The sequence below is a fragment of the Neofelis nebulosa genome, chromosome 9 (genome assembly GCF_028018385.1).
Source record: "Neofelis nebulosa isolate mNeoNeb1 chromosome 9, mNeoNeb1.pri, whole genome shotgun sequence".
NCBI classification, from domain to species: Eukaryota; Metazoa; Chordata; class Mammalia; order Carnivora; family Felidae; genus Neofelis; species Neofelis nebulosa.
Genome location: NC_080790.1, coordinates 33965003 through 33991898, shown reverse-complemented (window position 1 = coordinate 33991898; position 26896 = coordinate 33965003). Strand labels below are relative to the sequence as shown.

General features: G+C 37.3%; 1 protein-coding gene across 1 annotated transcript in view; it reads right to left on the bottom strand.

Moving 5' to 3' along the window:
- Positions 1–26896, bottom strand: part of LOC131486297 (polyadenylate-binding protein 2-like) — a 189478-nt gene that overhangs the window by 30756 nt on the left and 131826 nt on the right. Inside the window, exon 5 of the mRNA XM_058686382.1 lies at positions 12404–12531. Coding sequence (XP_058542365.1) covers positions 12404–12531 — 128 coding nt within the window. The remainder of the gene's footprint in view (positions 1–12403; positions 12532–26896) is intronic.

The window sequence follows — 26896 nt, the reverse complement described above, 5'->3', positions numbered from 1 at the left end:
TAAAACATGTGCACTCAAGTAGAAGAGAAAGTTACACAGAAGGGGAAATTGAGCTGGATTCAGACTTCTGTACAGTAAACTACAATTTTAGAAATATTATCTCTAATGGTGGTCCAAGAAGGTCACGTTCTCTTAGCCATCTTTCATCTCTAAAGGAAATAGACAGTCTTAAGTAAAGCAGAATTGTGGGAAGTCAGTGTAACTCATTCTTAAAACCAATAAAACTATCACATAACAAAATGGGGCATAAAAAAGAAGGAGCTGAATCTATATAAAATGATCAGCAACAGAGGAACTATTGTGGAGAAAAGAGCATGTCTGAGTGCTTAACTCCTGTAAATGTAGAACCAGTTTTTTAATGCCACCAATAGTTTTGTGTTAATTTCAGATGACTCTGAAAAGAATATGACCTAGAAAAGAATAGGTCTTCAAACTTTGTCTGAAATTCAGTCAGAATTTTAGCTTTATCTAATGTTTTTCCTTCATCAAAATTTGAGAAATAATTAAATATCTCCTTTCTTATTTTTTTAGAGAGAGAGAGCGTGAGTAGGGGAGAGAGCCAGAGAGGGGGGGAGAGAGAGAGAATCTCAGGCAGGCACCATGCTCAATGCGGAACCTGACGTGGGGCTCAAACTCACAAACTGTGAGATCATGACCCGAGCAGAAATCAAGAGTCAGGCACTCAACTGACTGAGCCACTCATGTGCCTCTAAAGGTCTCTTTTAAGAATAATGTTGTAATCTGATCCTGTTTTTCTGGTATTTTTCTTTCTTTTTTCGCTAATTTTAATCTTTTTCCTTAGCATATTGGCATATCTAAGACCATCTACACCAGATGCCAGTAGAACTCCCTCCAGGGTGATGTGGGTTTGCTTCATTTTAGGCTTGCTTTTGATGTCTTGGCCTGTGTGATTGATTTTTTTTTTTAATATTAGGCACATACCATTTTTATAGCAAGTCATTTTTTTTAAAAAGAAGAACTTATTCATACACTATTATGATGATGAAAGTGTGTGAATAAAATCTAAGGAAATAATTTGTTTATAAATGATATTCAGTACAGTTGGCAAACCAGGTAGTTTTATGATTGAAACTTGTATCTTTCTTGAATTTTTTATAATCATCTCTTTTGGCAAATCTTCCACCCTGTTGGTATCACACATCTATATAGCAAATGGTTGTCTTGCAAACGTCCTATAAGTATCTTGGACTCCATCTTGCTATGTAACAGCCTAAATGTGTAAAGGAGGATTTAAGCACAAATAAAATCACAGAGAAATTCTGCCCATGCCACTTTACTATTCTTAAAACTATCAACTTGGGGCACCTGGGTGGCTCAGTCAGTTAAGTGGCCAACTCTTGATTTTGGTTCAGGTCATGATCTCATGTATTCATGATTTTGAGCCCCACATTGGGCTCAGCACTCACAGCATGGAGCCTGCTTTGGATCCTCTGTCTCACTCTCTCTGCCCCTTCCTTGGTCATGCTTGCTCTCTCTCTCTCTCTCTCAAAAAAAATAAAAATTAAAAAATTAAAAATAATAAAATATCAACTTGACTTTCATATGTAAAAATAATGGTTAAGGAATACATTTCTCTCTATTTTCAACACAGAAAAAATGCATGCTGTCTCTCAAGTCTTAGAAATGGCCTTTTAAAAACTTGCATTGTTACACACTCAAACTTTTAACTTCCATAAGGCAACACTACCAATAAATCTGTTTCCTTGCTGGCCTTTGCTGGTTCATTTAGCATTTATAGTTCTCTAGGGTTGAGATAAGGACATGGGCAGGTGCAGTTTCCTAAGACAAAGGGAGAGTAAGAACTGGAGGGACACTGCATACCAGCAGCACCTAATTCCTCAAACACCAGATCACTCAAAGGCCCTATATGGATAACAGCATCTTACACTCATATGACACCAGGAACTGTTAAGATCTTTACAGATAAGGCCATGTCTAATCATCACAACCACTCCTTTTGGTTGGTTTCCATAGGTGAAAAAACCCTGAGGTTAAGAAATCTGCCTAGTGTCACAAAGCTAGTAAGTATCAGAGCTCTGACTTGAACCCAAGAAATTTGGCTCCAGAGTTTATTTACACTGTTCATCTGGTATCCCAGAAGGTAATCTGCCTAGGTAACTAATAGCCATATTTTTAGTTTCACATCCGTTCACATGGATGGAATGACCCTGTGAGTAGCATTACCATGAAGAATATACCCCCTAAGCCCACTATTATGAATGTCCTTTAAAACCATTCCAAAAAAAGGGAAAGTGCTTACTGATTGGTGGTATTACCACAATACTTACTTAGCGTGTTTACTCTCTGGGGGGCACTCTTTAAAGGTGTGTGTGTGTGTGTGTGTGTGTGTGTGTGTGTGTGTGTGTGTGTGTCTGGAAGATTTGCAATTAAATCAATATGAGAAGAGGTAGGGAAGCAGATACTCCTGCTGGATGCTCCTTAGGATTATACTGACAATGTCATTAATGCTCTAATGGTCTTGAAGATAGATGTTCTTATGTCTTTATAGGAGGCATGGAGGCAAGCAGATAAAAGGAAGAACATAAATCTAAAGAATAAAAGTATTAGCAACTAACACTATGCCGGTGTGAATCAAGAAATAATAGTCTTTGTAAAGAGCAGAGCATGGGTGTTTGTTTTTATTGCGTAGCATTTAGCATTATTATGAGGCAGTGCTACTTATGTTTCTGTTGCCAACAGCATTTATAAAATCGACAGTTTTACAGGGAGGATTGTGAGCAGCTATAAAAATATTATTTCTCTATAGATAAAAGTTAATTCCGATTTCCATCAACCCATGAAACATGGTTTAGGGTGTGATGAAAAGAGTCAGAGGCAATGGAGTCTGGAATCCTATCTCAGTTGTTGACTCTTTAAGGTTGTGCAAGTATCAGATTATATTTTCTTTGGTCTCAGGTCCCTTTCTGGCAGGAAGTTAAGAACCTAGAGATAATTTATTCTTTCAGTCCTGTAGGCATTACAATGGCCATAAAGATTCAAGTATAACAATTGTCCTCACTCCCATTGAACAGTACAAAAAAAAAAAGCAAAAATACAAAACAAAACAAAACAAAAAAAAACACAAGCATTTATAGTGGCCAGTTGGGAGGTGAGAGGAAACACAAAGTGCTAGAGTTCAGGTTTTGAGAAAAAATTGTTCTTGAGGCCAGCATAATATGTATGTATGCGTCTGCTTCATTGATATGGTCGTCAGTAGGTCTATGCATACGAGTTCATCTTTCCAGATAGAAAAGCTTTCTGAGAAAGTTTGACTTACATGTGTGTACTTGAGAGAATGGAAGAAGATAGTCTGTCAGGAATCCATAAAAAGGAAAATGAAAGAGTATGGAGAGTAATGACAGTTGTGTTTGTGTGTTAGATAAGGAGGCGTTACTTTTGTCACCTAAAAAATGGAGTCAGGGGGCACCTGGGTGGCTCAGTCAGTTGAGCATCAGCCTCTTAATTTCAGCTCAGGTCATGATCTCAGAGGCGTAGCATCAAGCCCCTCATCGGGCTTTGTGCTGGACACAGAGCCTGCTTAAGATTCTCTCTCTCTCTCTCTCTCTCTCTCTCTCTCTCTCTCTCTCTCTCTCCCTCCCTCCCTCCCTCCCTCCCTCCCTCCCTCCCTCCCTCTGCCCCCCCACCTCTGCTCTCTCTCTTTCCCTGAAAAATGAAAAAATATTTTGTTAATTACAAATAAAAAATGGAGTCAGATGAAAATTGAAAAGAAATCAGTACTAGAGTTTGTCCAAGAGGATAATGGAATAGAGAGGAGAAAGAGAAGGACATTCAATAAATTAAATAAGAGTACATTAAACTAGATTTTATTTACTTATTTTATTTATTTATTTAACAAATGGACATTAAGTCGCTAGTACGTAGTAGAATCCTATCTACGTACTATAGGTAGATATATATATATACTCTCTCTCTCTATATATATATAGAGTATATATATATATAGAGAGAGAGAGTATATATAGTACTACGTACTACGTAGTAGGTATAGATGCTTGAAATACATCAGTGGGATAAAACAGATCAAAATCAGTCTTTATGGAGTTAAGGCTTAACAAGATGAGAAGAAAATTAACAACAGCAACAACAACAACAAGAAGAATATAATAATAATACTATAGAACATTAAGAGGTGATAAATGGTATCACAAAAATAGAGCAAGACCAATGAATATGAAAGAATTAGGAAATTGAGGACCTCGGTACTGAATCTGGATTATGTGAAGCAGTAGAATTTAATGGTTTTAACAGAATGATGAGGAGGATATCGAGGCAATAACAGTTCAAGGAAAATTGTTGATGCATGTGGTGATTGATCTTATGTGTCAACTTGGCTGGGATAAGGGATGCCCAGGTAGTTCATAAACCATTTTTGGGTGTGTCTGTGAGGGTGTCCGTGCAAGAGATTGGCATTTGAGTTGGCAGACTGAGTGAGGATCACCTTGGTCCTCCAATCTGCTGAGGGCTTGAATAGAACAAAAGTGTGGAAGAAGAGTGAACTCACTTTTCTCACTTGAGCTGAGCTATCCATCTTCTTTTGCCTGCCTCTCGGTGCTTCTGCTTTTCAGCCTCAGGACCCAGACTAAATTACATCACCAGCTTTCCTGGCTCTTGAATTTGCAGGCACCAGACAATGGGGCTTCTTGATTTCCATAAATGTGTGAGTCAATCTCTATAAATAAGTCTCCTCCTATATCTATAGGTCTGTGTCTCACCATCCATCCATCTATCTATGAGGGAAGAAGCATATAGTAATTGAGATTCCCTGTTAGGTACAAGATATTGGCTGCATAGACACTGGCATGTCTAATACAAGGTATGCTGTTTGCCTAGGTAGAGATGTAATATAGGGTCTGTTACAATTCACCAACCCTGCATAGGAGTATGTACTTTTGCTCAGTTTTGTGGTAATACATCACAATATAAAAAAATACCTCATTCGTGATTATGAAGACTAGAGAAAGATGCTGGATCAAGGGCAGAAGTAGTTCCTCTAATTCTGTTTCCAGTAAAGATCATTCTTTCAGAGGAGAAAGATACAGGGAAAGCCAGTATTGAAGGTCAGCATTTCCTAACTTGCAATCTTGGTTTACAGTGTGAGATTCATGGGCAAGGGGTACAGTACAGCTTGCAAAAACAAGAAAACTCTTTTGGGCAGGACACTGGAAGTGTTTAACTGAAATTTCAGGAGGAAAGAGAAGAAAACAACTAATAGCTAAGGCTGACATAGAGTAACCGCCATTAGAAGGTTTCCATGTCATTTTTTTTTGCAGAAATTAACAAGGAGGGGCACCTGGGTGGCTCAGTTGGCTGAGCAGCCGAGCGGCCGAGTTTGGCTCAGGTCATGATCTCGCGGTTTGTGAGTTTGAGCCCCGCATCGGGCTCTGTGCTGCCAGCTTGGAGCCTGGAGCCTGCTTTGGATTCTGTGTCTTCCTCTCTCTCTGCCTCTCCCCTGCTCACGCTCTGTCTCTCCCTCTCTCTCAAAAATAAATAAACATAAAAAAAATTAAAAGAAACTAACAAGGATGTAGACAGGGAAAATGATGGATTTATGTCTACATATGTTTGCTACAATATATCCTGAACAAATATCTTAAACATTTTAACACTATTGCAAGTATCAAAACTTGGTAGATAGTATGTTGTCTGTACTTGGAACACGGAAATAAAAAACAATCAAATTAAAACAGTGATATACAGAGGGAAAGAACTGTGTGTAAGAAGACACCAACTTGTAGTGCAAGCACAGCAGAGAGAAGTTAGCTGAAATTAAAAGGAGAAAAAACGGCGACGATGTGGAGCAAGGGGACCCCTTTTTCACTGCTAGTAGGAATGCAAACTGGTGCATTCTGGAAAACAGTATGGAGCTTCCTCAAAAAATTAAAAATAGAACTACCCTATAACACAGCAATTATACTACTAGGTATTTATCCAAAAGGTACAAAAATGCTGATTTTAAGGGGCACATGCACCCTAAGTTTATAGCAGCGCTATCAACAATAGCCAAATTATGGAAAGAGCCCAAATGCCCATTGAATGGTGAATGGATAAAGAAGATTATACACACACACACACACACGCGCGCGCACACACACACACACACACACACACTAGAATATTACTCGATGATTAAAAAGAATGAAATGTTACCATTTGCAACAACATGGATGGAACTAGAGGGTATTATGCTAAGCAAAATAAGTCAGGCAGAGAAAGACAAATATCATGATTTTACTTATATGTGGAATTTAAGAAACACAACAGATAAACATAAGGGAAGGGAAGGAAAAATAAGATAAAAAGAGAGAGGGAGGCAAACCATAAGAGACTCTTAAATACAGAGAACAAATGGAGGGTTGCTGGAAGGGGTGTGGGTGGGGGATGGGCTAAATGGGGGATGGGCATTAAGGAGGGCACTTTTTGGGATGAGCATTGGGATTATATGTAAGTGATGAATCACTGAGTTCTACTCCTGAAACCAGTACTGTATGTTAACTAACTTGAATTTAAATAAATACATTTAAAATTAAAAAGAAGTGGCAATGACTGTGGGAAAGTACATATTCACGTGTTCTATAGAATATAGAAAAAACTGCTTTTTAGTGGGGTTCTGGGAAGTTGTTTTATGAAACATTCTTAATTTATTATAAATTAGCTACAGTCTCAAAAGAAGACAGAACTGGCTTTTTGACCTCAGCGTCTGGGGCATATTCTAGTCAAGGCTCTTTGGGTATTAAGGAAAAGAGGCCCACTCAAACTAGTGCAGTAAAAGTTGGGTTTCATTTTAAAGATACAAAGACTCAAAGAGCAGGGACTGAAAAATGGTTGAGTGTCACGGGAACTAGAAAACCGGGATACCGGACTCAGTCACTTATCTTTGGGTATATGCTCCATTTTCTTCCCTTTGCAGATTGACTTTGTTCTGTCCCCAAAATAGTGATTCCCTATTATCAAACCAGCATGACCTTTGAGTTTGTCTCCACCCAACTAACTGATCCAGTTTCTTACTGACTTGATTTTGTAATCTCTAGAGACATGCCTGATTGGGGGCTAGTACATCTTTTCTTATCTTGCTCTGGCCACCTAGAATTTATCCCTGTTTATTAAAAATAAGAAATGAGTCCTTAAAATTTTTGTCATTCATAGTCCCTTAACATTACTGATAATTTTTATACATATATGTGCTTTTTGTATTGCAGATATCTGATGATTTCAGATTGGTTCATTTTTCTTCCTGATGAATAAGTTCTTTTTAAGTGAATGTTTGTTGGTAATGAAGTCCTAACGCTTTGTACAATAGAAAACTTCTTCCTTCATTCAAGGACTTTTTTAGGGGAAGGAGCTTTCATTTTTGAATTATATCTATCTCTGGGGTGTGTCAAGAACTATGAAGAGTTTGAGATTTTGACCCACTTTGCAAGCTAACAATTAGCCTGCTGCAGTTTTATGAATGTTAATGGAAGACACAAGACTCCTGCATGGAGTCGGGTAACTCACTGCACAATAGATACCATGAGATTCGTATCCACATTGGTTTTTTTCTGTCCAACCTCTCATAGCCCATAGGAGCAAAGCATAGTGACCCAAGTGATTGCTCTGCACACAGTGGGTCTGTGTCACAGATGAACAATAAGATTTGGAAATCCCCAGTGTTATATAAAGGTTTTGAGCTGGTAACCTGCCCGAATTTTGCCCTGGAGGGAAATGTTACCTCTGTTACCCTGGTCAGGGAACAAATTGTCATCTTCTCTGGAGATTATACTGTCTCTGTCTTCCAAAGTTGTTTGCTACACAAATGTCCTTGAAAAGCTAGCTCAGGACAAAAACTGCCAGTGTCTGTACAAGACTATGGAAACTCAAGCAATCCATGGGAAATCGTCTCCCAAGATTATGGTTTCAGTTGTTGATTATACTATCTGCTATTCATTTTGTGTTTCGTCCCTTTCACATAATTTCTAGTATTTTTACATTTAAGTAGCTTTAAGTTTTATTTATTTTTCAACTTGATGTTTTGAAGTTTTAGTATGTCTAACAGGGGAATTATTTTTATTTTTGTACTGCTAATCTGACAATACATATCTTTCTTACAGCAAGTTCTTAAATAGTCAAGCAATAAAAGCCTGGACTAGATTCTCCTTCATTTCCTCTTGTCTCTCTCTCTCCCCCACCATGTCTCCCCCTCTCTCTCTCTGTCATGTGTGCACACACACACATGTATGTGTATATGTGTATGAATACATGCAAAAATTGAATAAATTCAAAGGTTGGAAGCGACCAGGCTTTTATTGCTTGGTTATTGGTCTCACTTGAAGCCAAAGCCTTTCCTAACTATGATACATTAGCCATTGTAGAAAATCTCTGTGTTAAAAAGAAACACTGCCTGTTGGTTATCAATATTACCTTAGCCACCCACACTCTTAGTGAATATTTTGAAATTCTTTTCACTTGTGTTTTCTGCTGCTGTGGTGTTGGTCTTTCTTGAATGCTTGACTCTTACAGGACCTAGAAGGTTATTAGACGGGGTGATGGGTGGAGGCATATACTTTGGCTCAACCTAACTATTTTGTTCCTAATGCCAACAAAATTAAAAATGAATGCTTTGTTTTTACACCAGCCTTGTTCTTGTTTGAGCATTTTTTCCTCCAACCCATTGCAATAATGCAATGCTATGTTTGTATTAGGGAAAGGAGAAGGGAAGCTCTGATAACCTTCATTAGAAGTAATATAATAGATTGACCACTGTCCTAGACTCTTGGAAACACTTGCCCTTAAACAGTGTTTGAGTAATTCTTCAAGGATGAACAAGACATTTCAGGGAAAAAACACTGACCTTCGTTTTAACTAATGAAAGCCATTTGGTAGAGTCTAAGAGTAATTTGCGAAGTAGTAACCTGAAGGCATCAAAGAAGTAATTTTCCTTACAAATTGCCTGAATTCCTCTCAAAAGTGTATTCAGACAGACTCTTTAAACTGAAGTAAAACTAATAGCTCTTAACCTTTTATGGGGCTATCTTTCAGGATCTCTGTAAAATATGAACATCTCAGACACAATCATATGCATATTTGTAAAAATATTGTGTAAAATGCTGAGGTGGGGGGAGGACTGCACACCTGCAGTGCAATGTATCACAGACTCAGTAGCCACGGGTTTTTCTTCCTTCCATCTTACATAGTAGTCATGTTGACTACACAATGATTATAATACATCCTGAACTTTTTTGACCCCCTACCTTTGCCATGGTCTTTCGATAATTACAAGTGCCAGGGTTATTATTCTGATGAGCCAAGATCATTTGGTACGTGCTATGTTGGTTGTACATGATTTAAGTAAACTAGAATAGAATCCCTACAGCAACAAAGCTATGGTTACAGTTTTGGCATCAAGGCTCAGGAGACATAAATGAAGAGGCATTAATCTAATACTACAGTTTAATTAGCTTTATAGAAGGATACAAAGCAGGAAATACAGAAAGTACAACATCTTGATCTCATTAAGAGACCTGACAGGTACCCCAAAATGCAGCCTTTTTTGTCTTCTCATATATATGGAGCATATATGGCTGCCATGGTTGAGGAACAAAGAATGTGTAGGTCTCTTTGACCTATAGAAGGCTGTAACCCCTTTACCCACCAACTTTATAAACCCTTGTAGTGGAAGGCTTGCAAACCAACCCATATCTCCCCTGACCCATTGCAGTGACACACCATGGAGATATAAACAACATTCTTCATTCATCTTAAGTAGAGTTTCCAAGAAACATTTTTCCAGCAGCCCTGTATTAGCCTACGCCTAGTGTTAGCCCTTTATTCACACGGTCCTTTGACCTCTACTAGATTCTCATGTTAGATTGGCACACCGGTATGGGAACAGTACCATGGTGTTAGGCTAATTTCACAGAAGTTCACAGTGCAATGTGGGTTATAAAATAACAGTTAATTACAGTAAAATGTAGAATGAAATCAATAATATAGGAAGTATCTAAATCAAATGCACCAATTTGACTCTGATGAGGTTGAGTGAGGAGACATCATTAAACCTTCATGGAGAAGATAACATTTAAATGGCAATTCAGAAAAGAGGCTAAATTTGCCGGATTTTTATATTACAGTGAATGAGTGTTTGTGCAGGTATAACTTCTTTTTTAAAAAATTTTTTTCTTAATGTTTTTATTTATTTTTGAGACAGAGAGAGACAGAGCGTGAGCAGGGGAGGGGCAGAGAGAGAGAGAGGGAGACACAGAATCTGAGCAGGCTCCAGGCTCTGAGCCATCAGCACAGAGTCCGATGCAGGGCTCGAACTCACAGACGGTGAGATCATGACCTGAGCCGAAATCGGACGCTCAACCGACTGAGCCACCCAGGTGCCCTGTAACTTCTTAATAGAAAGGTGGTCTTTCATTTATTAGTGTGGAAATCAGCCCCACAGAATTTCTTCAAAATACATCCAATGTATGGAGCAAGTATTAAATTGTAAAGTGTCTTTAGTATGTGCCAGGTATGACATTGAAGTAGGTTTAGTTTTGTGTGAAGATACTGAAAGGAAAACTGAAGTTTCTCATGGACCTAGTGTATATATCAGACACTGTGCTGAATGACTACAAATGCTATCTTAATTATCTCCAACTCTGTAACAATTCTGTGAGGTCAGTATTCTGAGCCTTTAAGTTGGAGACCCTAAGACTTGGGGCCATCAAAAAGCTGCCCAAGCACTCACATCTGGTAACAGTAGAACCAAGATGTTAACCAAGGTCTAACGGAATTCAATTAAAAGGACATTTTTTTTTAACCAATATACTGTGGTGCTGAGACCACATTGTAAGAGGTGCTTACACAAAGTACAGAATATTCATGAAGGGATAAACATAATTCTGGAGATTAAGGACAGCATGTAAGAAGGAACACTGAATGAACTAGGGATTATTAGGGGAAAGCTGCCAGGTATGAATAATACCCAGACTCACTCTAGGTTCTGAGCCAACTGAGATGAAGTGCAAGGATTTGGATGAAGGACAGAATACCTCCAGTATCAGTGCTGTTGTCCAAAGCACAGAGCTTGCTGTTGACGTTGCATGTGAAAATATGACTTGGACCTAAGGGCGAACCGAGGCTTTCCACACTTTCCTTGTGGAGTTGATCTCCCTGAGCTCATCCAGATTCAGGCCAAGCAGTTCAATAACAGTTATTTCTTATAGTTAGGAAGATTGTGGAGGTCTTTCATGGCCAGCTTGCCATGTAGATAAACTTGAGAATATCTGCTATTTATAGGCATTCTTGTCATCTGAGAAAGAAATTGCTAAGTGGCCAAGACACACGTGATCGGTAAACTTGGCAATATTAGCTCCGACATGACCATCAGAGAGGAATGAATAATAGGAAGGATTTGTCTGTGTTAAGCACTTTCTCTGCATGGAAAGGGGAAGAAGAAGTAGGTAGGGAAGAGTAGAGAGAGAACCCAAAATTGTGTTTCCTGTGCTCATGTCTCCTGAAAACATAAATATAAAATTATCCTTATGTTACCGTTTGGGTGAAGGAATGCTCCCCTTTCCCCGTTCCTGCAACTCACATACACTAGAAAGAAAAAAAAAACAGAACCGAGAGGGGAAAATAGCAGCTGCTTTTAATTATTTAAAAGGCCCTAATGTGGTAAAAGGAAAGGGCTCATTCAGAAGACAAATGTTGATAAGTTAAGGCAAGCCAGAGTTCTGCTTATTATAAGAAAGACTGTTCCATGAATTAGAGCTAGCCATTAGTAGAACGAGCTGCTTCAGTGTTGCATTAGCAAAGACTTATGCCAAAATAGCTTATAATTGATGTTCCAATGACCAGCAAACTCAGGAAGATTTCTTCTAATGAAAACCTTGAATCCTTACTTATCTTTAATCCTTGAAGGTCTTGACTCTGCCCACTTCTTAAATACTTGGATTGCTTTTCATCTTTTTAAAAGTCAGTAGAGTCATTCATCAGAAGCATTAAAGTAGAAGCTAATGACTATTTTTTCTCTCACTTAAAACAGAGCACATGGCTTTCCAACACTGCAGTGGAGAGACGAAGTTATTTAAAAAGTTCACCACTTGTTAGCATTAGAACTTAAATACTAGTGAGATATTCCTTGCAAAATACTTTACCACTTCCACTGGTGAATTGAGAAGATACTGTACCATGATGACTTCCATGTCTTTTTCAAATCCAAGTCCACATGCAGTGATTTTCCAGTTGTGCAGAAAGAGACTATAACAATCAAATGGCTTTTAGCTTTGAGTAACAGGAAACTCAAATTGACTTAAAAAATAGGAAATTTATTTTCTCACAAAACAGCAAGTCTAGACATAGGGTGGTTCCAGAATTTGTTGATTCAGTGACTTACCAATGTCGTCATAAACTTGGGTTCTTTTCTTCTTCTCTGATTTTTCCACTGTGTGTCCAGCTTTATCCGTGGGCTGGTTCCTCCTCTGGTTCCCAGATGACTGAGGTAAGTCCAGATGCTTTATTGGCCTATAAGAATCCTTTCAGGGACCACTTTGAGAAGAAGGAAATCTGAGTGAGTAAAGGTTTAGGGCTTTTTCTGTTTTGCATATAATTTGATCCACATTAGATACCCATTCTCCGTATTCTATAACCTTGTTTGAAACCAATATTCACAAAGTTTTATCTATTAAAAGAAAATTTTGAGGGCCATTTTACATCATACATGTGAGGAAATAACTTGTGGCTTTATGAGCCAACCAGATTCCATTACTAAAATTAATTTACCTTCAATTTAGTAAAACGTAATTATCTAGTACTATTATTTGAAACATCTGTACGACTAAAATGAAACCGAGACGAAATCCTGAATTGTCACTTTCTCTTTAAAAAAAAAAAATTAATCCGGAGATGTTTATTATTCTTTGAAAAATGTCATAATAGTAAAAAATATTTAAGATGTATATGCACTGAGTAATTAAATGCTCACTATAAAATAAAATTGTGAATAAAGCTATTTGACTTTTATTTTAGAACTCAATTATTTACATTTCTTTCCTGAGTAGTTATACTTTTAATTCTCAGTTTCCTGTAAATCTACTTAAACATATTTAATTGCCATATATTATAATCAGACTTTATATTTACCATCAATTTTACCTGAGTGAAATAACTTGCACACATATACCGTATTTCATATATACATATCCTAATTGAAATTATATTCCTGTAAGTAAAGGGCTGTATTTTTAAGAAGGTATGTGCTAAAATGGCATAATAGGATTTCATTTGTTCAAATCTTTTGTACAAGAATGTGATAAAATATCTTAGCATTTTTTTCTTTTTACTTCTTTTAATAGTTTTACTTCTGTTATCTATTCTTAGTATTGGAGATGTATCTAAACAGTGAGAGTTCAATTGATTTTTACACGGCCTTCAAGAAACCCAGGAAGATAGGGGCACCTGGGTGGCTCAGTCAATTAAGCATCTAACTCTTGATTTCAGCTCACGTCATGCTCTCACAGTTGATGAAATCAAGCCCTGTCAAGGCTCTGTGCTCACGGCATGGAGCCTACTTAGGATTCTCTCCCCCTCTTTCTTTGCCCCTCCCCAACTTGTATGTGTGCATGAATGTTCTCTCTCTGTTTCTCTCTCAAAATAAATAAATAAACCTTTAAAAAAAACCCCAGAAAATATATAGTACAATATAAAATAAAAACTTAACAATATTGCACTGTATGTTAACTAAAATATAAAACAAAATAAAAGGTTATTAATATCTGCCTATGTTTTAGCATTGTTTTGCATTTTAATAGGTTGTTTTACGCCATCCATCCTCTGTTCTACTATAAGCTCACTGAGGACAGGGGCTGTCTTATACACAGAGTGCTGATACTGAGAATTTCTTTATCATCATCATAATAGCAGCTACAACTTAAACACATTTTTAAATGTGTTTAAAGCAAGCATTTATAAAATAAAACCAGGCTTTGCACCAAGGCTTTTAATTAAATATCTCATCATTATAGCACCATGACTATTATTTTTTTTCAGCTTTATTGAGATATAACTGACATATAACAGTGTGTACATTCAAGGTGGCTTCGGGCCCATCAGGATAACCCAAGGTCCTTCAATCTTATTGCTTCCCCATCCTCAACTTCCATTTTATAATCTAAGATATCTGCTGAATCTCAGGCCATCATGACTGCATTACAGCCATCAGGAAGGAGAAAGGATGATGGAAGGGTAAACTCCATTGTGATGATTTCTGGAAACTCAGTTTCTTTTGATCAGAGCTTAGTTATGTAGCCAAGCCTAGTATCAGAAGAGGCTGGGAAATGTACTCTTCATCCCAGGAAGCTCATGTGTGCAGGTAAAATTGGGGATTATATTACTATATAATGTAGGAAGTTGGGAACATGGATAATGGCAAGTAAAGTTTATGCCACAGACAGAAGGAAAGATATTATACACTCGCTAGACAGAGGTGTGTAGCTTTTGTTTTGTTGTTGATGTTTCTTTTCCTTGTAACTTGCCTTTTTTTTTCTCCTCCTCCTTCTCCTCCTTCTCATCCGCCTTCTTTCTTCTTGCTGTTCTTGCTCTTATTTTAAATGGGAACAATATGGGCATTTAATTTTTTTTAAATGTTTATTTTTGAGAGAGAGTGCTAGTGGGGGGGAGGGGCGCAGAGAGAGAGGAAGACAGAATCTGAGGCAGGCTCCAGGCTCCCAGCTGTCAGCCCAGAGCCCGATGCGGGGCCCGAACTCATGAACTGTCAGATCATGACCTGAGCCAAAGTCAGATGTCCAACCGACTAAGCCACCTAGGCACCTATATGGGCATATTTAAAGGCTTAGGAGAAGTGTCTCCTAAGTGGGCAGACATTAAAAATTTAGACGATGTATTGATGTAGACTGGCATCACCTATGTCCTTGAATATCAGTTTATGTTTGAAACAAATCTTAAGTATGAAATCTGGTTTTTTTTTCTGTGCTGCTTCACTTGCAAGTACTCTATCCCAAGGTACTCATATACAAGAACTTTATTTTGCTTATTATTCTATGCCCAGTTTGATTCACTCTCATTTTAATAAAGAGAAAAACTCTCACAATTTTATTGCTAGTTTAATGTGCTTCACTGTTGCACATTGTTTTCTTCTAACCACTAGTTAAGAAAGACACCTTAGATGACCTGATGCCTGTCAAGGCTGTCAGACAACGAATACAGAGTTCTGTCTTGTTCTAGCTCTGAAAAATGTATCTCAGAAAGGATTGTGTAATATTGTAAGTAATTAATAATTGCTATAGGAGAGAAGATCCCTTGGTTAGAACTCGCCCTTTCATTTTTCATAAAATGGTGCAAACTTTGGGTTTTTGATTTCAGTGTGGAAAGCATACCCACAAACTAAAGGTAGTGCCTGCCTAAAATGGCACCTAATAGCTGCTTTAGAGCTGGTACAAACTAGCAGAATCTCAGCATTACTAAAAATCATAATCCAGAATTTCTGCATCAAGTTCAGAGGGGTAACCCTGAAACCAAAACAGCCTAAAATACTACCTTCTGGAGGTAACAGATGCTCCTGGCTAAGTGCAAAGAAGCAGAAGGTTCACCTTCTTCATCTTTCCACCTAAAGTGCTCTAGGGATAGCAACTGATATCTCCATTCAGGCATAAGACCCTTTGCCAAGATGTTAGTAAAGAGGGATAGGTTTGGGAACAGATGTTCTTGTGCTTTAGGGACTTGGGCACTAATAGTTGCTTACCAGGCAAAATGTTTTCCTTGGTGTAAAACAATAGAAAGTTAGTAGTAGTTGGTGCTGGGCCATTTATTCATCATGAACAAATGTCCTATGTTAATGCAATAGGCTCATCTGAAGTCCTGGATTGCTCTGACCATTCAAGCTGCTTAATACACGCCAATATTACGTCCTGGGTGGAAGGGTATGGGTTTTCCTAAATACAACTCCCAATGTAAGAGCTAAATAAGGAAGGTAATATGTGAAGGTTACTGTCAATAAAAGGAAAATGTCGTGCTCACAGTGGCAGTGGGAATGAATAAGAAGCACAATAGAGAATTATCCAGTCTTCAACAACTCTCTAGTCTTAGAATTTGGGAGAATTGCTATTATTGCTTCTTATCCACAAAAATCAAGTCAGAGTATGTTGAAATGGGAGGAAGTGACCCCTGGACCTCTTAACCCTGTACCTGTTACTCCTAGTGATTGGCTTTCTGATTGTACAACCTCATAATCCTAAACTTTGCCTAGTGGCCTTCTAGTATGCCATTAGAATAAGAATCTATAAGAAAGTCAGTTCCATTGGGTGAAAGCTGACTCTTAAGGCTTGAAGAGGTCTTTGGTAGCAATGGAATGAATATCTGCAAATTTAAATCCTGGGCAATGTAAGATAAAATATATACACTGATTCCTACAACCTCAAGGGTTATGTTGGAACTTTTATTGTTTAGTAACTTTACAATGGGCAAGAGAGCAGAGATGTCAAAATAGATGGAGATGTAATTAATAACACCGTTTTTTTGGAGTTTAAAGTTTTTATTTACATTCCAGTTAGTTAACATGAAGTACAATATTAGTTTCAGGTATAGAATTTAGTGAATTATCACTTACATACGACACCCAGTGCTTATCACAACCAGTGCCCTCCATAATACCCATCACCCATTTAACCCACCCCCCTGCCCACCTTCCCTCCAGCACCCCTCAGTTTGTTCTCTATAGCTAAGAATCTGTTTTACACTTTCTTTGGCTCTCTCTCTTTTTCCCCTGTGTTCATTTGTTTTGTTTCTTCAGTTCCACAAGTCGGTGAAATCATATGGTATTTGTCTTTCTCTGACTTATTTCGCTTAGCAAAATACTCTCTAGCTTCATCCACATGGTTGCAAATGGCAAGATTTCATTCTTTTTTATGGCCGAGTAATATTCCATTATATATATATTGGAATATATATTATATTACATATACAATTATTATGCACATTGTATATGTAATTATTATAATAATTGTACACATAGTATATATATGTATGTGTGCAATTATATATATATATATGTAATGTATATATTATATATATATTACATCTTCTTTATCCATTCATTAGTCAGTGGACATTTGGGCTCTTTCCATAATTTGACTATTGTTGATAATGCTGCTATAAGCATCAGGGTGCATGTATCCCTTCATGTCAGTATTTTTGTATCCTTTGGGTAAATACCTAGTAGTGCAATTGCTGGATCACAGGGCAGTTCTATTTTTAGCTTTTTGAATAACCTTCATACTCTTTTCCAGAGTGTCTGCACTCTGAGTTTGTATTCTCACCAACAGTGTAAGAGGGTTCCCTTTCCTCCACATCCTCACCAACTTCTGTTGTTTCCCGTGTTGTTAATTTTAGCCACTCTGACAGGTGTCAAGTGGTATGTCACTGTAGTTTTAATTTGTATTTCCCTGATGGGTGCACATCTGTGTCTGTTAGCTATCTGGATGTCTTCTTTGAAAAAATGTCTATTCGTGTCTCCCACCCATTTCTTAACTAGATTATTTGTTGTGTGTGTGTGTGTGTTTTTTGTTTTTTGGGTTTTTTTTTGTCGTCATCGTGGTCGTTGTTGTTGTTGTTTTGGTATTGAGTTTGAGAAATTCTTTATAGATTTTGGATACTAACCCTTTATCATCTGATACATCATTTGCAAATATCTTCTCCCATTCTGAAGGTTACCTTTCAGTTTTGTTGATTATTTCCTTCACTCTGCGGAAGCTTTTTTATCTTGATGAGGTCCCAGTAGTTCATTTCTCCTTTTGCTTCCCTTGCCTCTGGAGACATATCTAGTAAAAAGTTGATATGGTTGATGTCAAAGAGGTTACTGCCTGTTTTCTCCTCTAGGATTTTGATGGTTTCTTGTCTCATATTTAGGTTTTTCATCCATTTTGAGTTTGTTTTTGTGTGTGGTGTAAGAAAGTGGTCCAATTTCATTCTTCTGTATATTGCTGTCCAGTTCTCCTAGCACCGTTTGTTGAAGAGATTTTTTCCATTGGATATTCTTTCCTGCTTTGTTGAAAATTAGTGACCATATAGTTTTGGGTCCATTTCTGGGTTTTCTACTCTGAGTCTGTTTGTGCTAGTACCATACTGTCTTAAACACTACAGTTTTGTAATATAACATGAAGACTGGAATTGTTATGCCTCTAGCTTTGCTTTGCTTTTTAAATATTGCTTTGGATGTTCGGGGTCTTTTGTGGTTCCATGCACATTTTAAGATTGTTGTTCTAACTCTGTGAAAAATGTTGGTGGTATTTTGATTGGGATTGCATTAAATGTGTATATTGCTTTGGGTAGTATAGACATTTTAACAATATTTGTTCTTCCAATCCATGAGCATGGAATTTTTCCATAACCAGAACCCTCTCCCCTCTGCAGCACCTGTAATCCATTTCACAATCAAGCCACATCTTCACCCTTTCTACCTTCCACAATGTGGCCTCTTCTCTCCCTCTAGTTGTGCAGTTTGTTCTGTCAGTCCTCAGATTGATTTCTTGGTATTCAGAATGATTTGATATTTATCAGTTGTGTTCGAGGGACAAGGTAAACCTCCGGTCCTCCTACTGCTTCACCATCTTAGCTCCTACCTGTCCTAATATCACCTTTCATATAGGCCTTTTTGAAAATTTACTTTCGCCAGGTTAAAAGAGTAATAATTATTGAGGCAATGAGAGACTGTTTGGAAATTAGGAATGGTCACCCATATCAGTGACCAGAACTGGATTCCAATAGACTACTGTCTGGCCTTCTGCACTGAACATCAGATTGGCTTGATGATGCATTAAGTTTATAATACAATTTACATATGTGGCAATAGAGGGGACTTTTGAGTGTTGGTGGGCTTGCTCTAAGGAAACTTATAAAAAGCAGAAGCCACAGATCTGCAGCCTTCTAATCACATGGCTTCTTTGATCACCAACCTTCAGGCACACCTCTAGGAAGAACAGTTGGAGTCATATGATAAGCCACACACACTGCAACTGTTCGTTTTTATTCTTGATCGCCAGAGTAACCCTTACCCTGCTGCTTTGCTTGTTTGCTAGTAAACCTAAGAAATAGTAATACTAGCTGAATCTGAGCTTAATAGTATTTGAAAGTAACGTATGTCAATGTAGAAGCAATGACTTATGTATGAATGTATACATATATTATGTATGAATGTATACCAAAGCAGCAAAGTTATCAAACACTACAGATGCTCCACAGAGCAAGAATAATGATATATATTTTTTTATCTCTTGTCATTTTTGTATGGTAACATTCTTTATAATATATGAAGGGTTCTAACGAAATCAGATGAATTTTTCAATGGTGTCAGTTAACCCAAAGTAGATGAACATCCAAAGGTGGTTGCCCTAAAATAAATTTCATCTCATTTCAGACTGAAGATAAATACCATTGAAGAAATATCAGCAATTAGTGGTTCTAGAACAGATGATATTTGAGATGTGCTGCTTGAGCTTCCTTCTTCTCCCAGACAGAAAACTAGCTTAACAATTTTAATGATACCTGGCCTCACCAATGTTCCATCATAATGACCTTCTTAATTTTTTCACCAGGTGATGAGCATCTTTGTAGGATTTTTTGACAGGCCTTTGATAGGAAATCCAAGTTTTTAAATCAGAATTTTTTTCTTCTTGAATAATAGCTCCACACTAACCCAAAGTGTTTTGGGAAGGGGCAAAGCAAAAGTGCTCTTTAGTTTTGATAGCTTCTTGTTTATGTTGGCAAGGAATTGGCACAAGAAAAAAAATATTGGAGTCTTTATATTCTATCACATTTGGTAGTGAATGGAAAAGTTTTTAATCATATTTTCCTGCACATTTTTCTTATTCTAAATTCAGTGTAGAATTAGAGGATGTGTATAATATAATGATGGCAAAATTTATCATTTTTTACTACCTCATAGACTTTTTATTTAATTTTTATTTAAAAAATGCTTTATGGAGGTATGATTGACATACACATTGCACATCTACAAAGAGTTAAATTTAATATGGTTGATGTATATATCCAACCTGAAACCATCACCAAAATCAAGAAAATGAACTTGTCCATCACCCCCAAATTTTCTTTATTCCCTTATAATTCCTGCCCCTTCTCTACCAATCTTCATAGTGACTATTAATTTTACTACTCTAAAATGAAAAAACAAATCAAAACATACAGTGTATACTCTGACTTCTTTCACTCAGGTAAATATTTTGAGATTCATCCATTTTTGTATATGTCTCAATAGTTCATTCTTTCTAATGCTAAGAAGTATTCCATTGCATGGGTGTGCCATGCATTGTAGTGCTGTACTTTTACCCGTGAGAAATTGGTGGTTGTGCCTGTATCTGCTTCTTTTTATACAACATGTCTGCTTTGTTTGTTTCATTGTTTTTAAGGTTTTATCATACGTTTTAAGCAATTTGATTATGATGTGCCTTGGAGTAGTTCTCTTCATGTTTCTTGTCTTGATGTTTACTGAGTTTCTTGGATCTGTGAGTTTATAGTTTCCATCAAATTGAAAAATTGTCATCATTGTTTTTTTAATGTTTATTTATTTTGAGAGAGAGAGAGAGAGAGAGAGAGAGAGAGAGAGAGCATGCATATGTGGAGGAGGGGCAGAGAGAGAGGGAGAGAGAATCCCAGGTAGGTTCCACACTGTCAGCATAGAGCCAGACTTGGGGCTCAATCCCACAAACTGTGAGATTATGACCTGAGCCAAAATCAAGAGTGAGACACTTAACTAACTGAACCACGCAGGTGCCCCTGTCGTCATTGTTTCTTAAAAGAAATTTTTACTGCCCTTTCCCTTTTCTTCTTCAGGGACTCCATTACATTTATATAAAGCAACTTAAGTTTTAACATTTTAATGCATACCTCTCTGTAGTAAATTATCCAGTCTGAAATCTCATGAGTACTATCTGTTTGTTCAATTAGTCTTATATCATCTTACATGCATTTAAAGTAAATGTTGATTTAATATATTTGCAAAATCAGTTTTCAAAAGTACAGTTTTAAAACAGATGTTTATTTGATTTTTATTAAATCCAATACATTAATCTCATAAAATTCTTTTTTAGCATATGATTGAAAATCCATTTATTTAATGCCTCAGAATTTTACATCATAAATATAAACTCTGTGATTGTAAGCATTTTTTTGTCTGTTTTTCCACTATGTTAAAACATATTAAAATGACAGAGGCGCCTGGGTGACTGAATTGGTTAGGAGGCTGACTCTTAATTTTAGCTCAAGTCGTGATCTCACAATTCATGGGATGGAGTCTGGTGTTGGGCTCTGTGCTGGTGGTGTGGATCCTGCTGGGGATTTTCTCTCTCCGTCTGTCTCTGCCCCTCCCCTGCTCATGTGCATGCTCTCTCTCTCTCTCTCTTTCTCTGTCTCTCAAAATAAATAAATAAACTTCAAAAACTGTATTAAAATGGCCATGTAATATTTTTGTGTTCACAATTTTAAGTATGTTGTTTTATGCTTGGAAATGTTGCCAACTAATGATATAGAAGTGGCCAACTTTAAAAGGCATATAAATTACATTATTTTGAGCTTTTACACTGAAATTGGAGAAGGTATGTGGCCATCATGACATAGTTGTATGAAAATGTTCCATCGACACCTGTTGGTAAGATAAAAAAGTAATGGTATGGAAACATTTTGGACATACAGATCATATAGAGATATGCCAGGGTATATTATGAGGGCTTTTAAACATATTTTTCTTCCATTGGCCCTCTCTAATCTGAGTATATAGACTTTATGTAAGAATCGGTAGTGGAACTCAATTTCCAAACCCCTTCTAACTAACTGTTTCAGAGCTAAAATACCAGTTTTCATCCTTCTTGAAAGTAGGAGTTGCTGTAAACACAACAAAACCTAAAGGCTGGTCTGCCAGAGCCCCCCTTTCTCCTCACTCTTTCCTTCTGTCTGGAAGGAGCTGTCAGGGCTTAAAAGTGAGCAGCCGTTACTAAGCATGGCAAAAAGAAGGATAGAAGGAGTTTCTTTCTGAAGATGTGGTATTATCTGCCTTTGCCTTCGTTTTAGTTTGGATTCGATTTTATAAAAGCTTCTATATCTGCTTGACAATAACAACATGTGCTTGGTGACTTGACTCTGGTCTGCCTACTGTATGGGGCCTTGAATGCACATTTCATGTTGTCACTCTTCAGCAACCAGAGAAAGCTGTGTGCTACTCTATAGTATAGGTCAGCTTCTAATGAAGCAGGATATACTATGCAAAAGTCATTTATATCTTTACTATACACGATAAAAGCTTCACTGTACCCTAAGGAACATTAGTATATGTTGAAGTATGTTCTAGTTTTTCATATGCATTATGTGTGCTGCACATACGATAATTTGTAGATGACTATTTTATAGGTGACTAATTAATAGGTGGCTATTCAGTGATGAAACCAGGAGTGATTTCCAGCTCCGGAGAGTCAGGGTCCTCATATTACTATAATATAACTTCTTACATGGCAAGATTTAAGCCTCTCTCATGTTCACAGTTTCAGCTGCTTCTGGCTTGTGATTGGCAACCAAGTGACTGATAAGCAGTCCTGCCATCAGTGCGGCTCTGTCACCTAAATCTCATTGCTTCATTCTGCCTTTTGTGGAGCCCTGAGTTTATTTCTCAGAGCCTGGGCTGGCTCTCCACACCTGTAGGGCTCCAGAGACCTGAGCCTTTCTTAAATATAACGACTCTTAAAAATTTGATTCATGTGCTAAACTTCTTTGTGACAGTTTATAGGAAAAAAGCATTTCATAATCAAAACTTTTTTTAATTTAAAAGTTGAAAGCATTTAGCATACAAGATAATGTGTCTAGAATGACACTGAAGACTATCCATTAACTTGCTTCCCTTTCCAGCATCAATTTCTCATGCTGCGTTGTGCGTGCATGCTCTAAAATCAGACTTGTAGTTTTCTGAATTTCATGGCTCAGAGACCTAAATAGTCTCAGTTTTAGATTAAGGCAGTAGCCTATCCCTCAGTCTCTACCGTAGTCCATTCCCTGTAATGCTCAAAGTCATGTGTTAACAGTTTCATTTGACATACATAGACTTGCTTTCTCCCTACATATTTTACATGCTATCTCCCCATGAAACTTAGAATTCATTATTCGCTTCTTTTGCAAACTTTTGCTGAGCCTAAATTATTCTAACTACTGGGGATACAAGTGGATGTCTAACAAGTTCACCCTCCAATGAGGAAAAAACACAGAGAATCTATTAAATCATAAATTCCAAGTGATGGGGTCCAGCAATTTATATACATATTTTAAAAGCTTCCCAAGAATACCAATTTGCACAAGGTTTAACAATCACAAGTATACTACATCAGAATCCCTAAGTAATTTTACAGAGTGCTTCTTATAGACATGTAGAATTTCTGCCATATTTTACTGCTTTGTTCCTTACCCCATCCCTACCACCATCTTTTAGAATGTGGAAGAAACTTATATAGCCTTTCTACTGAAAATCCACATTTTCAGATAAGAAAAGTCAATGGACAGAGAGGTAGAGTGGTGTGGGCAATATCTGATACTGATATTACAAAGTTCTTCTAAGTCTTGGTGTAATCCTTTTGTCTTCCTATGCTGGACAAACTCATGGAAACCACAAATGTTGTCAGTCATACTAATTCTCTACATTTTTTTCAACACTTAGCCTTTTATTTTCCATTTTCTTTTTACGGGAAATGTCTGAGGATGTACAGTTATCACAGTGTCATGGTATTTTAGTTTCAAAACCACATTCTGGCATCATTAATTTTCCTACCACCCCAGCTACTTAAGGATACATGATTTTTGAGATAGGACTAACCTCTGAAATAGGTGTCAGAATCCTTTTCTAAAGGCTTAAGGGTCAAGAGTGAATCATAAGGTACCACTGAGAATATTCTGGTGATAGATGTGTTTATGGCCTTGGTTATGGTGATGGTTTCATGGGTGTATACTTCTCTGAAGATTCCTCAAGTAGTATACATTAATTATTTACAACTTTTTGTATGCCAGTCATGCCTCAATAAAGTGTCTTTTTTTAATGAATAAAATGTAACAAGCTCATAGAATCATCATGCCCTAGGAGCTAGTGATGTTTTATACTTTGTACCTAGAAGCTAGTGACGTTTTATACTTTATACTTTGTACAATATACTTTTATATTTTGTACCAAAATGTATACATTTTCAATATTGTTCTTAATAATTACATTATTATATATAGAACTTGTGAGGAAAATATAAAAATAAAAGCTTTTTAAAAAATAATGTTCCTGTATATCTTCTAATTGCCCACAGTTGTAACAACACCAACAACCAAAGTCTGGGGAGTATTTTGTGATTTACACGCTATTTATATGGTCTCTCATTTGATTCGTCACAACACTTTTTCCAGTGGAGCAAATATGTTCCGAGGAAAAAGTGACTTGCCCGAGGGCACGCTGCTAATAAGTTCTCAACCAGTGACTAGATCTAAGGTTTTTTGCTTGATAATTTTGGGATCTCACATCATAACCCCTGAGGAAATCAGAGTGCATTTTCATAGTGAATGTCATAGTGGTGGGTGTTCTTTAGACAGATCTACAGCTCTTTCTCAGAATAATACAAATGGGTGATAAAACTTTGTTTCATAAAATATGGAATTCATTTGAAACTACTAAAGTTACATAAAACTACTGAATGAAGAGGCAAACTAATCATTACTGTTGACAGATTTGTTATTATTGCCAGAGGAATAATGCTGGCATTGTATTTGGAATACTTTCAAGTGTATTAATTTTGTGGTCATGTTATATTCTTACTGAAGATATATGGGTATTGAGTCCGATTTCACTGATTTTCACATTTCCAAACAGATAAGGACGTAATTGCATGAATTCTTTACGGTTTTCTTTTGCAGATGATACACCAATTCAGTCAGGAACATCCATGCGTTTCTAATGTCTAGTCATATCATGACAAAACTACTTCATAGCAACCACAGTTTCATTTGAATTCAAGATAGCATTCTCACTCCAAAATAGCACAGAAAGGAGTAAAAAGAGATGGGCCTGGTTTTCAAGAAACATTATATATACTTCATTGTCTTATAGTGTGTGTGTGTGTGTGTGTGTGTGTGTGTGTGTGTGTGTAAAATTATGTAATGCAATGTGTATTTTTACTATAAATATATAAATAAGATATACTTACTCTTCATGAAGAAGACTGACACACAGAAGTATCCACTTATATAGTAAGTCAAATGCAAGTGTATGTGTTGATTCTAAATAAAATGGAAGGGAAACTGAGGGTGACTCAAGGCAAGCCATAGCCTCTGATCATTCAGTGTAGCATATCAGAAAACATCCTTTCCTTTTGAAAAGAAGTTATGTGCTCCCATTCTGTGGCTGCTGATTTCTAGGTGGGTTACAAGAAACCATTTTAAGTCTTTGAGTGTCTGCAACTGGAAAATCAGAAATGCATATTAGATCAGAAATGTTCAGCCTATCTGCTTCCTCTCTCTCTCTCGCTCTCTCTCTCTCTCTCTCTCTCTCTCTCAATGATCAGCATGCCTAGCTACCCACCTTGTGATGTGGGACCTTTTAAAGATGAAATCTTATATGCATCTCAAATTCTCTCACTGGCTCAGTTTTCCTTTCTCCTTCCAGAGATCCATCGGTGTCCCTTATTCTCTTCTAGACTCTCTATTCTTCCTAAGTCCCTTCTTCATACATGTATATGTGCATTTTTTAAGTGAAATATAATTTAAAAAAAGAACTGAACCAGATAATCTCTCAGTTGTCCTTTTACTCCAATACTGGGTGATAGAATAAAATGAGGGGACCCTCAAAATGAATATAAATTTTATTCATATCTTCCTCCCTTCCTCCCCTTTTCTTCAGTCAGTCTGAAGTTATCACAGTGGTTGGTTTGAGGTAAATTCTAACTTTTTTGTGTGTATAAATGGGTAACCAATGCAATTCTTTTTTTTTTTTTTCATGTTTATTTACTGATTTTTGAGAGAGAGAGGGAGAGCACAAGCAGGAGAGAGACAGACAGAGAGGGAGAGAGAGAATCCCAAGCAGGCTCCTGCACTGTCAGTGCAGAGCCCGACATGGAGCTCAAACCCACGAATGTGAGATCATGACCTGAGCTGAAATCAAGAGTTGGACGCTTAACCAATTCAGCCATCCAGGCACCCCTAATGCAAGTCTTTAAAAAATTTATTATTCCCATAAATCTGTTTTCTTGCATCAATGCCATCCTGTTAAAAACCCTCATTCAGATGTCCTTAATTACTTAAATAAAGCATACATTGATTTGTGCTTTTTTTTCTAAAACAACTATTCCTGGGGCACCCGAGTGGCTCAATCAGTTAAGCGTCGGACTTCGGCTCAGACCGTGATCTCACAGCTTATGATCTCACAGCTTGTGAGTTTGAGCCCTACATCAGTCTCTGTGCTGACAGTGCAGAGGCTGCTTGGGATTCTCTCTCCCTCTCTCTCTGCCCCTCCCCTGCTCACACACTCTCTCTCTCAAAACAAATAAACAAACATTAAAAAAAATAAAATAACTATTCCTTCATATAACATGCAATCACGTAAAATTCAAATCAATTCATAATCTTCCATGTAAATTAAAAAAAAATTTTTTTACATTTATTTATTTTTGAAAGACAGAGTGAGACAAAGTGAGAGTGGGGGAGGGGCAGAGAGAGAGGGAAACACAGAATCCGAAGCAGGCTCCAGGCTCTGAGCTGTCAGCACAAAGCCCAACGCGGGGCTCGGACCCACAAACCATGAAATTATGACCTGAGCTGAAGTCAGACACTTAACCGAGTGAGCCACCCAGGCACC